The 15761-nt window shown below is 53.3% G+C and overlaps 1 protein-coding gene across 1 annotated transcript in view; it reads left to right on the top strand.

Annotated features, from left to right (window-relative positions):
• The window catches only part of LOC144673743 (B-cell receptor CD22-like), a 48795-nt gene that overhangs the window by 25709 nt on the left and 7325 nt on the right, over positions 1–15761 (top strand). Inside the window, exons 13-16 of the mRNA XM_078535443.1 lie at positions 5690–5777; positions 7643–7727; positions 8880–9028; positions 10744–10834. Of these exons, the coding sequence (XP_078391569.1) occupies positions 5690–5777; positions 7643–7727; positions 8880–9028; positions 10744–10834 (413 nt within the window). The remainder of the gene's footprint in view (positions 1–5689; positions 5778–7642; positions 7728–8879; positions 9029–10743; positions 10835–15761) is intronic.

Raw genomic sequence — 15761 nt, 5'->3', positions numbered from 1 at the left:
GTGGGCACCGCTGCACTTGCCCAGCAGCCTGGGACCCCTGCGGTAGCGGCAAACGAAGAACAGCTCCGAGGCTGGGAGTCCTGCGGGCGGGTCACTCACCCCCTGACTCCCCACAGCCCGTCGCCATCTACAAGGCACAAGGCAGGAGTGCGATGGGACGCTCCCCGCTTGCCTGGATGAGTGCGGCCCCCTCAACACTCAAGCAGCCCGACACCGTCCATATCAACAGCCGAAATTGGAGGCAGGATTAGGCCACTCGGCCCCTCTAGCCTGTTCCGCCATTCAATAAGATCATGGCTGACCTGATTGTAACCTCAACCTCACATTCCCGCCTACCCCCCCCCCGATAACCTTTCACCCCTTTGTTTAGCAAGAATCTATATCGCTCTGCCTGGAAAATATTCAAAGACTCTGCTCCCACCGCCTTTTGAGGAAGACAGTTCCAAAAACTCACCACCCACTGAGAGAACAAATTCTCTTCATCTCTGTCTTAAATGAGCGACCCCTTATTTTGAAACAGTGACCCCCTAGTTCTTAGATCCTCCCACAAGAGGAAACAACCTCTCCAGATCCAGGACCAAGCAGCCAGTTGATCTGCACCCCAACTCCCAACTTAAACATTCACTCCCTCCACCACCGACGCACAGTAGCAGCAGTGTGTGTACCATCTACAAGATGCACTGCAGCAACTCACCAAGGCTCCTTCGACAGCACCTTCCAAACCCACGACCACTACCATCTAGAAGGACAAGGGCAGCAGACACATGGGGAACACCCACCACCTGGAAGTTCCCCTCCAAGTCACTCACCATCCTGACCTGGAAATATATCGGCCATTCCTTCACTGTCGCTGGGTCCAAATCTTGGGGTTGAGGGTGACTATGATTACCTAGAAACATAGAAAATAGGAGCAGGAATAGGCCATTTGGCCCTTCAAGCCTGCTCCTTCAATATGATCATGGCTGATCCTCTATCTCAACCCCATAACTCCCGCACTCTCCCCATACCCATTGACACCTTTAGAGTCTAGAAATCTATCTATTCCCTTCTTAAATATATTCAGTAACTTGACCTATGTGGTAGAGAATTCCTTAGGTTCACCACCCTCTGAGTGAGGAAGTTTCTCCTCATCTCAGCCCTATATGGTCTACCCCGTATCCTGAGACTGTGACCCCTTGTTCTAGACCCTCACCCCAGCCAGAGGAAACATCAACCCTGCACCCAGTCTGCCCATCCCTGTCAGAATTTTATATGTTTCAATGAGATCCCTTCTCACTCTTCTAAACTCTAGTGAATACAGGGCCTAGTCAGCCCAATCTCTCCTCATAACAACCATCCTGCCATCCCGGGAATGGTGAAACTTCGCTGCTCTTCCTCTATGGCAAGTACATCCTTTCTTAGGTAAGGAGACCAAAACTGCACACAATAAGCCAGGTGTGGTCTCACCAAGGCCCTGTACAGCTGCAGTAAGACATCCTGGCTCCTGTACTCAAGTCCTCTCATAATGAAAGCCAACATACCATTTGCCTCCTTAACTGCTTGCTCCACCTGCATGCTTGCTTTCAGTGACTGGTGTACTGGGACACCCAGGTCCCTTTGTACATCAACATTTCCCAATCTGTCACCGTTTAAATAGTACTCTGCCATTCTGTTTTTCGTACCAAAGTGGATAACTTCACACTTGTCCACGTTATACTGCATCTGCCATGTATTTGCCCACTCACTCAACCTGTCCAAATCACCCTGAAGCCTCTTAACATCCTCCTCATCGCTCACATTCCCACCAAGTTTCGTATCTTCAGCAACCTTTGAAATGTTACATTTGGTTCCCTCATCCAAATCATATATATACACATATATAAGTTATAATAGCTGGGGCCCAAGCACTGATCCCTGAGGTACCCTACTAGTCACTGCCTGCCATTCTGAAAAAGACCCATTTATTCCTACTCCCTATTTCCTGCCTGCTAACCAATTCTCAATCCATGCCAATATATTACCCCCAATCCCGTGCGCTTTAATTTTTCACACCAACCTCTAATGTGGACATTCTCAAAAGCTCTCTCAAAATCCAAATACACCACATCCACTGGCTCCCCTTTATCTATTCTGCTAGTTATGTCCTCAAAAAACTCCAGTAGGTTTGTCAAACATGGTTTCCCTTTCATAAATCCATGTTGACTTTGTCTAATCCCGTCGATATTTTCTAACTGTCCTGTTATCACATCCTTTATAATAGACTCCAGCATTTTCCCTACCACTGACGTTAGGCTAACTGGTCTGTAAGTCCCTGTTTTCTCCCTCCCTCCTTTTTTTTTAAATAGTGGGGTTACATTTGCCACCCTCCAATCTGCTTCCCGAATCAAATCTTCCAAAATCTACAGAATTTTGGGAGATGACAACCAAATCATCGACTATTTCCAATGGCCACCTCCTTTAGCACCATGGGATGTAGATTCTCGGGCCCTGGAGATTTATTGGCTTTCAGTCCCATTATGTTCCCTAGCACTATTGTTTTAGTAATACTAATTCCGTTCAATTCCTCCTTCTCACTAGACCCTCGATTCCCGAGTATTTCTGGGAAGTTATTTGTGTCTTCCTCCATGAAGACAGGACTAAAGTAGTTGTTTAATTGCTCTGCCATTTCCTTGTTTTCTACTATAAGTTCTCCCGTTTCGGACTGTAAGGGACCTACATTTGTCCTCAATAATCTTTTTATTTTTACATACCTATAGAAGCTTTTACATTCTGCTTTTATGTTCCTTGCAATTTTACTCTCATACTCTATTTTTCCCCTCTCAGTCAATCTCTTGGTCCTCCTTTGCTGAATTCTAAACTGCTCCCAATTCCCAGACTTGCTACTTTATCTAGCAACTTTATATGACTCCTCTTTGGATCTAATACTACCCTTAATTTATTTTGTTAGCCACGGTTGGGCCGCTTTTCCTGTTGTGTTTTTGCACCAGGTAGAAATGTGTAACTGTTGCAATGCATACATTCATTCCTTAAATATTAGCCATTGCCTATCCACCATCATGCCTTTTAACAAAGTTCCCCAATCTATCTTAGCCAACTCACACCTCACATCTTCATAATTCCCTTTGTTAAGGTTTAGGACCCTAGTTTCGGATTGGACTACTTCACTTTCCATCCTAATGAAGAGTGCTATCGTGTTATGATCACTGTTACCTAAAGGATCCCACAAAACACGATTATAATTAGCCCCTTCTTGCTGCACAACACCAAATCTAGGATAGCCTGTTTCCTAGTCGGTTTCTCAACATACTGGTCTAAAAAAACCATCTCGTACACGCTCCAGAAATTCATCCGTCACGATATTACTGCTAATTTGGTTTGCCCAGCCTATATGTAAATTAAAGTCGCCCATGACCTTTGTTACATGCACCTCTCATTTCCTGTTTAATGTTGTCCCCTACCTTATCACTGCTGTTCGGAGGCCTACAGACAACTCCCACTGATGTTTTCTGCCCTTTAGTTGCTTCATAGCTCCACCCAGACTGATTCTACATCTAGATTTTCTGAGCCGATATCCTCTCTCACCATCGAACTGATTCCATCCTTAAGTAACAGCGCCACCCAACTTCCTTTCCCTTTATGCCTGTCCATCCTAAATATCGAGTACCCTTGGATATCCACTCCCCAGCCTCGGTCACCCTGCAGCCATGTCTCTGTAATCACAATCATATCGTATCTGTTTACATCTATTTGTGCTTTTAATTTGTCTATCCTATTGTGAATGCTCTGTGAATTCAGATACAGTGCCCTTAGACTTGGCTTTTTAACATTTTTACACATTATTTTGTACTATGGCCCTATTTGCTGCTAGTGCCTTGTTTCCTCTGCCTTCCACTTTTGCTTTCTAATTTTCTGTCTTTCATTCTTATCTTTGTTCCCCTCTCCTGTGTCTCCCAGCTCAGGTTCCCATCCCCCTGCCACTCTAGTTTAAGCCCTCCCCCACAGTACTAGCGAATACCCCCTGCCAGGATATCGGCCCCGGTCCTGCTGCAATGCAACCCTTGCACAGGTCCCGTCTTCCACAGAATCGATCCCAGTGCCTCAGGAATCTAAACCCCTCTCCCTCCAACACCATCTCTCCAGCCACACGTTCAACTGATCTATTCTCCGGTTGATGATCTCGCTAGCACGTGGCACTGGGAGTAATCCTGAGATTACTACCTTTGGGGTCCTGCTTTTGAATTTATTCCCTAGCTCCCTATATTCTGCTTTCAGAACATCATCCCTCTTTTTTAGCGATGTGGTTGGTACCAATATGGACCACAACCTCTGGCTGTTCACCCTCCCCCTTCAGAATGTCTTGCAGCCGCTCGGTGACATTCTTGAACCTGGTACCAGTGGGGCAACATACCACCCTGGTATCGCCGTAGAAACATCTATCTGTTTCCCTTACTATCGAATCGTCCACCCATTCCCTTTTTGCCTGTGCACTCTTTACCTGTGGTGGGGCCACCTGACTGTGCATGCTACCCACGGAGACCTCATCCTTGCGGGATATCCACACACTGACTCCAGGCGCAGCTCCAGCTCCAAAACACCAATTTTGAGTAACTGCAGCTGGAGACATTTCCTGCACACACGGCCGCCCTGGACAATGGAAGTGCCCCCTGACTTCCCACGTTGCACAGGAGGAGCATTCCACTTGCCCGAGCTGCCCTGTCATGACTTAACCTCAAGTAACTCCCTTTACTTTCACTTCCTACAGTTTAGAGACTATAAGGACAGAAGGAATACTTACCAGGTCCTACTCACCCAGGCCGCCGCTCCACTTACTTGAGGAAAGGCTGAAAATGAAAGGATCACCTCCTTTCTTCTTTACCGAACTCCCTCTCTCACCAAACTCCAACTGAAGCACTCTAAGATCGCCCATAACAGCACTTTAGAGCAGACAAAAGCAGCTGTAGATGGCTTGCTTTGGTGCTGCCTGAATCTAACTTCTGAAAACCTGTTTAAGCCAGTTAATGAATTAACTATCAGCAGCTGCAAACAGAGCCTATATAACCCCTGTTTTAAAGCTGGGCTAAAACTCACCTTCTCCCAACCCAAAGAGCAACTTTTAGGATTTGCTCAACTAAAAAAGTTTGACTTTGGATAGAAATTAACCCTTAAAGGTTCCTCCCTCACCAAACTCCGACTGAAGCACTCTAATGCAGAACAGAGCAGCACTCCAGAGCAGACAATAAACAGCAGCCATTCCAGTGACACCCACATCTCGAGAATAAATTAAACAAAAATTTTAGATCACCAGCGAACACCCCCACTTCCGACCTTAGGATGGAAGGAAGGTCATCGAGGAAGCAGCTGAAGATGGTTGGGCCGAGGACACTACCCTGAGGAACTCCTGCAGTGATGTCTTGGAGCTGAGGTGACTGACCTCCAACAGCCACAACCATCTTCCTTTACGCTAGGTATGACTCCAACCAGTGGAGAGTTTTCCCCCTGATTCCCATTGACTCCAGTTTTGCCCGGGCTCCTTGATGCCACACTCAGTCAAATGCAGCCTTGATGTCAAGGACAGTCACTCTCACCTCACCTCAGGAGTTCAGCTCTTTAGTCCATGTTTGAACCAAGGCTGTAATGAGGTCAGGAGACAAGGGGCACAGGATTTTAATTCATGTCTCTATAATCTTGTAATTCATTTTCTTTATTCTAGAAAGTCACATCAAAGTGGTAATCATTATTCTCAGCATGCTGTTGCTCATCTTATTTATTGTGGTTTCTGCGATCCTATTTTGCAGACGGTAAGCATGTTCTTTGTCGAGTTTCTCAAATATGACGAAAGGAATTGAGGCAAAACCTGTATTTAAGCTTCTGTGGACCACACCCGGAGCACTGTGCACAGTTCCGGTCTCCGTATCCCTCGGTTAGACCACACTGGGAGCACTGTGCACAGTTCCGGTCTCCGTATCCCTTGGTTAGACCACACTGGGAGCACTGTGCACAGTTCCGGTCTCCGTATCCCTTGGTTAGACCACACTGGGAGCACTGTGCACAGTTCCGGTCTCCGTATCCCTTGGTTAGACCACACTGGCAGCACTGTGCACAGTTCCGGTCTCCGTATCCCTTGGTTAGACCACACTGGCAGCACTGTGCACATTTCCGGTCTCCGTAACCCTTGGTTAGACCACACTGGGAGCACTGTGCACAGTTCCGGTCTCCGTATCCCTTGGTTAGACCACACTTGGAGCACTGTGCACAGTTCCGGTCTCCGTATCCCTTGGTTAGACCACACTTGGAGCACTGTGCACAGTTCCGGTCTCCGTATCCCTTGGTTAAACCACACTGGGAGCACTGTGCACAGTCCCGGTCTCCATATCCCTTGGTTAGACCACACTGGGAGCATTGTGCACAGTTCCGGTCTCCATATCCCTTAGTTAGACCACACTGGGAGCTCTGTGCACAGTTCTGGTCTCCGTATCCCTCGGTTAGACCACACTGGGAGTTCTGTGCTCAGTTCCGGTCTCCATGTCCCTTGGTTAGACCACACTGGGAGCACTGTGCACAGTTCCAGTCTCCATATCCCTTGGTTAGACCACACTGGGAGCTCTGTGCACAGTTCTGGTCTCCGTATCCCTCGGTTAGACCACACTGGGAGCACTGTGCACAGTTCCGGTCTCCATATCCCTTGGTTAGACCACACTGGGAGTTCTGTGCTCAGTTCCGGTCTCCATATCCCTTGGTTAGACCACACTGGGAGCACTGTGCACAGTTCTGGTCTCCATATAAGGAGGATATTAAGGCATTGGATAAGGTGCAAGGAATGTTTACAAGGATGATAGCAGAAATGAGAGTTTATAGCTATTGGCAAAGGTTGAACAGACGGCTGGGAATGTGGAACTCGCTCCCACAGGGAGTGGTCGAGGTGAATAGTGTCGATGTATTTAAGGGGGAAGCTGGATAAACACATGAGGGAGAGAAAGGAATAGAAGGATATGGGGATGAGGTGAGATGGAGAGGGGGGGGTGGGAGAAGACTGGTGTGGAGCAGAAAAAACACAGCACGGAGCAGATGGGCCAAATGGCCACTTCCTGTGCTGTAAAGTCTGTGGGACTTGATCATGAGCATTCAAGGTGTCAGGGACATTCTAACCCATTGCAATGTCCCCTTCCCCACCTCATCTCCAAACTGAAATATCCTTTTAATTCTGGAAAGTTCCACTGATCCCGCAAGCATGAATTCCCGCATTTCAGTCTAATATCTTCATGGGGATGTGGGCGTCGCTGGCCGGGCCCAGTATTGATTGCCCCGTCCCTAATTGCCCCTTGAGAAGGTGGTGGGTGAGCTGCCTTCTTGAGCCGCTGCAGTCCCCGTGTGGTGTAGGTACACCCACAGCGCTGTTAGGGAGGGAGTTCCAGGATTTTGACCCAGCGACAGTGAAGGAACGGCCGATATATTTCCAAGTCGGGATGGTGAGGGGCTCGGAGGGGAACTTCCAGGTGGTGGGTGTTCCCCATGTGTCTGCTGCCCTTGTCCTTCTAGATGGCACCATTTTTATGATAGACAACCCCGCACTGATCTCAGTGAAGACAGCTGAGTTTGTAGATCTCAAACTCTTCACCAAGATTTCCTCAGTTGTTTGTTTTTACCTCCCCCTCTCCTCCAACAGGAGGAAAGGCAATGGAGATTCTCTCAGTCAGCAGCACATCGATGTCACTAACACCGTCTACAGTGTGGTCACAAAACGCAGCAAGGTCAGTACCAGCAAGGCTCGACATAAACCCAACAGACAGGCTGAGGCCATTCTTCCCCTCAAACTCGCTGGCTGGTCTTCTCCCTCGACTTCACTTACCCACCCTATCCCTTCTTCCCCAAACACCCCACCGACCTCAAGGGGACGGGAGGGGAGGGGGAGAGGGAGAGGGAGAGGTGGAGGGGGAGAGGGAGATGGGGGAGGGAGAAAGGGAGGGAGAGAGGTGGATGGGGAGGGAGAGGTGGAGAGAGAGAGAGGGAAGGGAAAGAGGGAGGGGAAGGGAGATGGCGAGAGGGAGGGAGGGAGGGAGAGAGGGAGGGAGGGAGGGAGAGGAAGAGGGGAAGGGAGAGGGAGAGGGAAAGGGAGAGGGAGAGGGAGATGGGGAAGGGAGAGAGGGAGGGAGAGAGGTGGATGGGGAGGGAGAAGTGGAGAGAGAGGGAAGGGAAAGAGGGAGGGGTAGAGCGAGGGAGAGGGAGAGAAGGTGGGAGGGAGAGGGAGAGGGAAAGGGAGAGGGAGAGGGGAAGGGAGTGGGTGAGGGGAAGGGAGAGAGGGAGGGAGAGAGTTGGATGGGATGGAGAGAGAGGGAAGGGAAAGAGGGAAGGGGAGAGGGAGGGGGACGGAGAGGGAGGGAGGGAGAGGAGGAGGGAGAGATGTGGATGGGAAGAGAGAGATGGAGAGAGAGGGAAGGGAAAGAGGGAGGGAGAGGGAGAGAGGGAGGAAGGGAGGAAGAGGGAGAAGGAGAGGGTAAGGGAGGGAGGGAGGGAGAGAGGTGGATGGGGAGGGAGAGATGGAGAGAGGGAAGGGAAAGAGGGAGGGGGAGAGGCAGAGGAGGGGGGATGGAGAGAGGGAGAGGGGGAGGGGGGATGGAGAGAGGGAGAGGGGGAGGGGGAGAGGAAGGGAGGGAGAGAGGGAGAGGGGGAGAGGAAGGGAGGGAGAGAGGGAGAGGGGGAGAGGAAGGGAGGGAGAGAGGGGGAGAGGGACAGAAACAGACAGCTAAATCCACAGATCCAGGACTGATATCTGGTGTCAGATTCTGCTCCTGTTTAAGCAGCTTGGGGATGTTTTGCTACCTGATAAGGCGCTACCTGAATGCAGGTGGTTGAGAAGCGATGAGTGAAACGTGCTTTCAGGTTGCTGCCTTGTGCTTCTCTAGTCCAGGGAGCCGATGGTCTATGAAAATGTGGTGATGACAGAGAGCATGGAGAATCCGATGGCTTCACCCTATAGAGATAACGTGGAATACGCCTCCGTCAACTACACATACCAACAACCCACAGAGCAGCAGCAAGGAGCAGCAGCTCGGTATGTCAGGGCAAGAGGGGTTCGAGGGGTACCACTCGGGAGAGGGCCTAGGAGCAACAGGACCCTGGGGGGGGTCTATGTGCAATGTCTGTCAAACAAACAGGGCAGATTGAGGGAGGGAGAGAGAGAGAGAGAGAGCAAGAGAACTGGGCTGAATGGGTTGCTGTACAGGGTGCAGGCATGAATCCGACGGGCCGAATGGCCTCCTCCCATGCCCTTAATGGCCGTCTACGGCCGTAGAAATAGGCAGCCTCAGAGGTAAATAAATCGCAAACAGACAGACATCGGAAAAACCCCAGGGTCAGGTGGTAAGTCACCTCTCAATGCTGAAGAGGACAGGGAAAGGGTGGGGGGAAGTGAGAGACCTTGGGGAGCATGTCCACAGGATCCCTGAAGGTGGTAGGTACAGGTGGACCAGGTGGTCAAGAGAGCGTGTGGGCTGCTTTCCTTCACTGGGTGAGGTATTGAATACAAAAGCAGGGAGGTGATGGTGGAACTGTATAAAACGCTGGTTGGGCCACAGCTGGAGTTTTGGGTACAGTTCCGGTCACCACAATCACAGGAAGGACATCATTGATCTGGAGAGAGAGAGAGAGCAGAGGAGATTTACAAGAATGCGGCCAGGGCTGGAAAATTGCAGCGATGAGGAGAGACTGGATAAGCTGGGGGTTGTTTCCCTCAGAACAGAGGAGGCTGAGCAGGGGGTGGGGGTGACCTAACTGAGGTGGACAGAATTATAAGGGGCTGAGATAGGGTAGTCAGTGAAGACTAGTTTCCCTTAGCCGAGGGGGTCAATGACCAGGGGGGCATCGATTTAAGGCGATTGGTAAAAGGGTTAGAGGGGACATGAGGGAAAACCTTTTCACCCAGAGGGTGGTGAGCGCCTGGAGTTCACTGTCTAAATCGGTGGTGGGGGCTAAAATGCTTAATTCATTTAAAAGGTACTTGGATCTGCTTCTGAAACGCTGGAACCTGTGAGGCTATGGACCAGGGGCAGGAAAGCGAGGTTTAGACGGGCGGCTAGTTTCTATTTTTTTTTTGACTGGAGCAGACACGATGGGCTGAATGGCCTCCTCCTGGAAGGTCACGGTTCTGTGATTCTGCCAAACTGCTTTTGTTCACTGGGACCAGCCTCAAGTCACATCCACTTGATTGTCAGATGCTCTGTCCTTCTCGGAGCTCCCCCCAAATAGGTTCCTGGCATCTGGTGCTCATGCACAGGGATTTGGGCGTTGCTGGCCGGGCCCAGCAATTATCACCCGCCCCTCATTGCCCCTTGAGAAGGTGGTGGTGAGCTGCCTTCTTGAGCCGCTGCAGTCCCTGTGGTGTAGGTACACCCACGGTGCTGTTAGGGAGGGAGTTCCAGGATTTTGACCCAGCGACAGTGAAGGAACGGCCGATATATTTCCAAGTCGGGATGGTGAGGGGCTCGGAGGGGAACTTCCAGGTGGTGGGTGTTCCCCATGTGTCTGCTGCCCTTGTCCTTCTAGATGGTAGAGGTCGTGGGTTTGGGCGGCGCTGTCGAAGGAGCCTTGGTGAGTTGCTGCAGTGCATCTTGTAGATGGTCCACACACTGCTGCCACTGTGCGTCGGTGGTGGAGGGAGTGAATGTTTGAGGTTTGAGAGATGGGTGAAGGCTGGGAGGGAGGGCGGGAGAGGAGCCTGATACATTTCTCCCTCTCTTAAGCTCGTTCAATTCTCGCTGACCCCCACAGGAAGAAAAGGAACAAAACACCGAAGGTGAAGTGCGACGATGATCCAAGTGTGATCTACAGCCTAGTGCAGAAAGACCCACTGTCACCAAAGGTAGGACACCCATGAGGTGGTTGGGATGAGATTGGGGGGAGGGTTGGCGTGGGGAACTTGGCAGGTGTATTGAATCTGAGTGCTAAGCTCCCTAGGGTAGGGGATGTCTTCCTGTAGAGGTCTGGGAATCGCCATTGCTACTGACTTGAGTGGACGTGGAGAGGAGTACAGGAGTGGATGGTCACCCTGCCGTCCGTGGGAAACGCTCTTCCCTCAGAGTCAGGAGGACAAGGATTCGAACCCTCAGTCCAGAGGTTTCAGTCCCGGAATCCACGCCGGCTATCCCAGGACCAGGAGTAAGGGGGCGCTGCACTGTCCGAGGGTCAGTACTGAGGGAGCGCTGCACTGTCGGAGGGTCAGTGCTGAGGGACTGCTGCACTGTCGGAGGGTCAGTGCTGAGGGACTGCTGCACTGTCCGAGGGTCAGTACTGAGGGAGCGCCGCACTGTCGGAGGGTCAGTACTGAGGGAGTGCTGCACTGTCAGAGGGTCAGTACTGAGGGAGTGCTGCACTGTCCGAGGGTCAGTACTGAGGGAGTGCTGCACTGTCCGAGGGTCAGTACTGAGGGAGTGCCGCACTGTCAGAGGGTCAGTACTGAGGGAGTGCCGCACTGTCAGAGGGTCAGTACTGAGGGAGTGCTGCACTGTCAGAGGGTCAGTACTGAGGGAGTGCTGCACTGTCCGAGGGTCAGTACTGAGGGAGTGCTGCACTGTCCGAGGGTCAGTACTGAGGGAGTGCTGCACTGTCAGAGGGTCAGTACTGAGGGAGCGCCGCACTGTCGGAGGGTCAGTACTGAGGGAGTGCTGCACTGTCAGAGGGTCAGTACTGAGGGAGTGCTGCACTGTCCGAGGGTCAGTACTGAGGGAGTGCTGCACTGTCCGAGGGTCAGTACTGAGGGAGTGCTGCACTGTCCGAGGGTCAGTACTGAGGGAGTGCCGCACTGTCAGAGGGTCAGTACTGAGGGAGTGCTGCACTGTCAGAGGGTCAGTACTGAGGGAGTGCTGCACTGTTGGAGGGTCAGTACTGAGGGAGTGCCGCACTGTCGCAGGGTCAGTACTGAGGGAGTGCTGCACTGTCGGAGGGTCAGTACTGAGGGAGTGCTGCACTGTCGGAGGGTCAGTACTGAGGGAGTGCTGCACTGTCGGAGGGTCAGTACTGAGGGAGTGCTGCACTGTCCGAGGGTCAGTACTGAGGGAGTGCCGCACTGTCGGAGGGTCAGTACTGAGGAGTGCTGCACTGTCCGAGGGTCAGTACTGAGGGAGTGCCGCACTGTCGGAGGGTCAGTACTGAGCGAGTGCCGCACTGTCGGAGGGTCAGTAATGAGGGAGTGCCGCACTGTCGGAGGGTCAGTACCGAGGGAGTGCCGCACTGTCGGAGGGTCAGTACTGAGGGAGTGCCGCACTGTCGGAGGGTCAGTACTGAGGGAGTGCCGCACTGTCGGAGGGTCAGTACTGAGGGAGTGCCGCACTGTCGGAGGGTCAGTACTGAGGGAGTGCTGCACTGTCGGAGGGTCAGTACTGAGGGAGTGCTGCACTGTCGGAGGGTCAGTACTGAGGGAGTGCTGCACTGTCGGAGGGTCAGTACTGAGGGAGTGCTGCACTGTCGGAGGGTCAGTCTGAGGGAGTGCTGCACTGTCAGAGGGTCAGTACTGAGGGAGTGCTGCACTGTCGGAGGGTCAGTACTGAGGGAGTGCTGCACTGTCGGAGGGTCAGTACTGAGGGAGTGCTGCACTGTCGGAGGGTCAGTACTGAGGGAGTGCTGCACTGTCCGAGGGTCAGTACTGAGGGAGTGCCGCACTGTCGGAGGGTCAGTACTGAGGAGTGCTGCACTGTCCGAGGGTCAGTACTGAGGGAGTGCCGCACTGTCGGAGGGTCAGTACTGAGCGAGTGCCGCACTGTCGGAGGGTCAGTAATGAGGGAGTGCCGCACTGTCGGAGGGTCAGTACCGAGGGAGTGCCGCACTGTCGGAGGGTCAGTACTGAGGGAGTGCCGCACTGTCGGAGGGTCAGTACTGAGGGAGTGCCGCACTGTCGGAGGGTCAGTACTGAGGGAGTGCTGCACTGTCGGAGGGTCAGTACTGAGGGAGTGCTGCACTGTCGGAGGGTCAGTACTGAGGGAGTGCTGCACTGTCGGAGGGTCAGTACTGAGGGAGTGCTGCACTGTCGGAGGGTCAGTACTGAGGGAGTGCTGCACTGTCGGAGGGTCAGTACTGAGGGAGTGCTGCACTGTCGGAGGGTCAGTACTGAGGGAGTGCTGCACTGTCGGAGGGTCAGTACTGAGGGAGTGCTGCACTGTCGGAGGGTCAGTACTGAGGGAGTGCTGCACTGTCGGAGGGTCAGTACTGAGGGAGTGCTGCACTGTCGGAGGGTCAGTACTGAGGGAGTGCTGCACTGTCGGAGGGTCAGTACTGAGGGAGTGCTGCACTCTCGGATTAATTCCTCTCTCAGAGACAGGGATACTTTTGTGCCCTCAATCCTCGCCGATCTGTGTGCCGACTGCTCCATCTGCTGGCAAACCAGAGAAAGGTTCCTCACTAAGGACAAGCCTCCCTCGTCTCTCTCTCTCTCTCTCTCTCTCCCTGTCTCTCTCCCTCTCTCTCTCTCTCTCTCTCCCTCCCTCTCACTCCCACTCTCTCCCTCTCTCTCTCTCCCTCTCTCTCTCTCCCTCTCTCTCCCTCACTCTGTCTCTCTCCCTCTCTCCCTCTCTCTCTCCCTCCCTGTCACTCCCACTCTCTCTCTCTCTCTCTGTCTCTCTCTCTCTCTCCCCCTCTCTCTCCCTCTCTCTCTCTCCCTCTCTCCTTCTCTCTCCCTCTCTCTCTCTCCCTCCCACGTCTCTCTCTCTCTCTGTCTCTCTCTCTCTCCCTCTCTCTCTCCCTCTCTCTCTCTCTCCCTCTCTCTCTCCCTCTCTCTCTGTCTCCCTCTCTCCCTCTCTCTCTCTCTCACCCCCTCTCGCCAACTCCAGACGTCCCGGAGCGTTTCACCGCCAACGAAGGAGCTTTTCCCCTCCTTTGGAGGCCTGGTCACCGATGCCATGTTGGGAAAGTCTGAAGCCAATGCACAGCAAGCTCCCAGGATGAAAAAGCGAGGTGGTGGAACGTGTCGGGGGGGTGTGGGGTGGTGGGGTGTGGGGTGGTGGGGGGTGGGCCCTGGGGAAGGTTTGGTGGGGAGGGGGGCGAGGTTGCCGATGCGGAGCGAGGTGGGGTGAGGGAGCGGGCCTCGGTAAAGCCTGACAGGGCCGAGGGGCCACGTTTTCCGGCCTTCCGAACACCGGGATCGGGACGGGAGTTACGAAGACTCCCCCACGCCGGCCGGCAGTGCTCCCGCCTAAACCCCGCCGATCTAACGCAACAACACCCGCATTTGTATAGCACCCGCCCCCTCCTCCTAGCTCCAGGGCGCGTCATGGGAGAGATTGGGGACAGGCGACCAATAGCTCAGCCGGTGGGGGTGGTGTTCGGTTTCCCACTCAGGAGCAGGAGGAGGCCATTCGGCCCCTCAGGGGCCTCCTTGCGCCGTTCAATCACCTCGTGCCCGATCTCGCTGTGGCCTCGATGCTGTATTGCGCCTCCCCCTGGTAACTCCTGACTCCCTCGTCGGCCAAGAGTCTATTCCATCTCCGCGTTAACAACACCCGTCAGCCCTGCATCCATCGCTCCGGCGGGGAGAGATGTCCCGAATATTGGCGAGACTCTGAGGGGAAAAAGAGTTGCCCCTCGTCTCCGTCCTGAAGTGGAGGCCCGGCATGTTGAAACGGTGACTCCCCGGGTCCCACTGCCTCCCACCAGGGGCTTTAAGGAGTTGCTGCCGGGCAGAGAGAGAGAGACGAATAGACAGAGAGAGCGAGAGACATAGCGAGAGGGGGTTTGGAGAGGTTTAGGGAGGGAATTCCAGAGCTTAGGGCCCCCCAGGCAGCTGAAGGCACGGCCGCCAATGGTGGAGCGATGGGGAATCGGGGGATGGTCAAGAGGCCGGAATTGGAGGAGTGCAGAGATCTCGGAGGGTTGTAGGGGGCTGGAGGAGGTTACAGAGATAGGGAGGGGTGTAGGGGCTGGAGGAAGTTATAGGGATAGGGAGGGTTGTAAGGGCTGGAGGAGGTTACAGAGATAGGGAGGGTTGCAGGGGTTGGAGGAGGTTACAGAGATAGGGAGGGGTGTAGGGGCTGGAGGAGGTTACAGAGATAGAGAGGGTTGAAGGGGTTGGAGGAGTTACAGAGATAGGGAGGGGTGTAGGGGCTGGAGGAGGTTACAGAGATAGGGAGGGTTGCAGGGGTTGGAGGAGGTTACAGAGATAGGGAGGGGTGTAGGGGCTGGAGGAGGTTACAGAGATAGAGAGGGTTGAAGGGGTTGGAGGAGTTACAGAGATAGGGAGGGGTGCAGGGGCTGGAGGAGGTTACAGAGATAGGGAGGGTTGTAGGGGCTGGAGGAGGTTACAGGGATAGGGAGGGTTGTAGGGACTGGAGGAGGTTACAGGGATAGGGAGGGTTGTAGGGGCTGGTGGAGGTTACAGAGATAGGGAGGGTTGTGGGGGCTGGAGGAGGTTACAGAGATAGGGAGGGTTGTGGGGGCTGGAGGAAGTTACAGAGATAGGGAGGGTTGTGGGGGCTGGAGGAAGTTACAGAGATAGGGAGGGTTGTGGGGGCTGGAGGAGATTACAGAGATAGGGAGGTTGTAGGGGCTGGAGGAGGTTACAGAGATAGGGAGGGTTGTAGGGGCTGGAGGAGGTTACAGGGATAGGGAGGGTTGTAGGGGCTGGAGGAGGTTACAGAGATAGGGAGGGTTGTAGGGGCTGGAGGAGGTTACAGAGATAGGGAGGGTTGTAGGGGCTGGAGGTGGTTACAGAGATAGGGAGGGTTGTAGGGACTGGAGGAGGTTACAGAGATAGGGAGGGTTGTAGGGGCTGGAGGAGATTACAGGGATAGGGAGGGTTGTAG

The sequence above is a fragment of the Cetorhinus maximus genome, unplaced genomic scaffold, assembly GCF_964194155.1.
Source record: "Cetorhinus maximus unplaced genomic scaffold, sCetMax3.hap1.1 HAP1_SCAFFOLD_457, whole genome shotgun sequence".
NCBI lineage: Eukaryota > Metazoa > Chordata > Chondrichthyes > Lamniformes > Cetorhinidae > Cetorhinus > Cetorhinus maximus.
Note: the sequence above shows the minus strand (reverse complement) of the source record. Positions and strands in the feature narration are given on the sequence as shown.